A 1,341-nucleotide genomic window follows, 5' to 3' on the forward strand; every position below is an offset into this window, starting at 1 on the left:
TGGATTATATTAACACTGAACTGTAGACTATTACAGCTGATGTGTTCAAACATTTCTTCAAAATGCTGAACAGCCTTAACGTGACCTTGAAATATAAAGTTGAATAAATTACCGAATAGTTTCCTTTTATCTTTAACGCATTGAAATACACTTTGTGCATGCTAATCAAGGGATTTAGACTCTTTCAATGTACAGTGTCTATGTTTAAAGCTATATAAAAATAAACACATGGTATCAGAGCAGCACTATGGTACATAATACTGTATAAGTTTGTGCTAAATGCAGACAGCTCTTTGGCAGACGAAGATGCTTGCCGTTCATTTCCCAACAATGTCCATCAGTTTCCGGTTGCTGTGGGCTTGCTGGGCTATCTGTTCGGCTCTGGCCATTTCCAAGACTTCTCGGAGGAGGTGGAAAGTCAGGTCTAGGGAAATAGGGGGCTCCTCGGTTCTCTTGCCCCTCTCCATGGTCTCCTGGTGGGTTGTGTAGATGCCGAGTGCTGCCGGGCTCTGCTCCAGTTGTTGCAATGAATGCCAGAAAGTGGCTGCCGAAGCTTCGGGTAGGCGGCCGGCCAGGGCGGCAGCGGGGTAATGCTTGTTGAGACTCCCTACCCGCAGAAAGTACTCCTCGCCCAGGCGGAGGAAAAAGGGCTGGAACTCGGGGCCAGGGAGGGGTGGGGAAGCCAGGCCCGAGACCGCTGCCGGGGGTTTGCTCAGGGCTCGGCAGTCCTGGCAGGGCAGGAGAGCGACCAGCAGGATTCCTGTAGACACCAGCAGCTGGAGATTCATGTTAGAGATTTAACAGAATGAATCTGCAAATAAAAAAAGGGGGATAGAAGGATAAAGAGAAGGAAGGAAATGGGCATCGTGCTGTCCAGAAGCATGGTCACCAAATTAACAGGCTGGAATTAACTAGCTTCTTGGGAATCAGTATTGTTGAAATGGAATTTGAGTATTGTAAGACTATGCAAATGCTACTTTGGAGGCTCGAGACTTCAAAGTTTGCTAAAATCGAGCTGTGGGGGGGGGGGGGGGGGGCAGTTATATGAAGTAGCTCTCTTGGTTAGCGGATTCCAATTCTCAGCCTTTACAATCAGTTGCAAGAATGGCCCATTCATCTCTTCCTGCACCGTTTCTTCCTCAGATCACTTTATATTATTCTTTCATATATTCTAGTATTGCCATCTGTTGCTCATTCTGTCCTAACTCATGAAAAAGGCTTTAAGCTCCCCAAAAGTTAGGCAGAAAATAAGCTATTAGCCCAGTAAAAAAGGTATAACTTTCTCTTTAGTTGTCATTTTTAATCATTAACTTTTATTTTTATGAGTTCATAAGGAGTACA

General features: G+C 45.3%; 1 protein-coding gene across 1 annotated transcript; it reads right to left on the reverse strand.

The window, feature by feature from the left end:
- Positions 1–317: 317 nt before the first annotated feature.
- Positions 318–788, reverse strand: CRH (corticotropin releasing hormone). The gene has a single exon (XM_030190158.1). It carries the CDS (start codon positions 786–788, stop codon positions 318–320), a length of 471 nt encoding a protein of 156 aa, XP_030046018.1.
- Positions 789–1,341: the final 553 nt, after the last annotated feature.

The sequence above is a fragment of the Microcaecilia unicolor genome, chromosome 1 (genome assembly GCF_901765095.1).
Source record: "Microcaecilia unicolor chromosome 1, aMicUni1.1, whole genome shotgun sequence".
In the NCBI taxonomy this organism is placed as follows: Eukaryota; Metazoa; Chordata; class Amphibia; order Gymnophiona; family Siphonopidae; genus Microcaecilia; species Microcaecilia unicolor.

Bases quoted from the DNA above. Each gene is read 5' to 3' on its own strand.
- CRH (XM_030190158.1), bottom strand. From the start codon at position 788: ATGAATCTCCAGCTGCTGGTGTCTACAGGAATCCTGCTGGTCGCTCTC.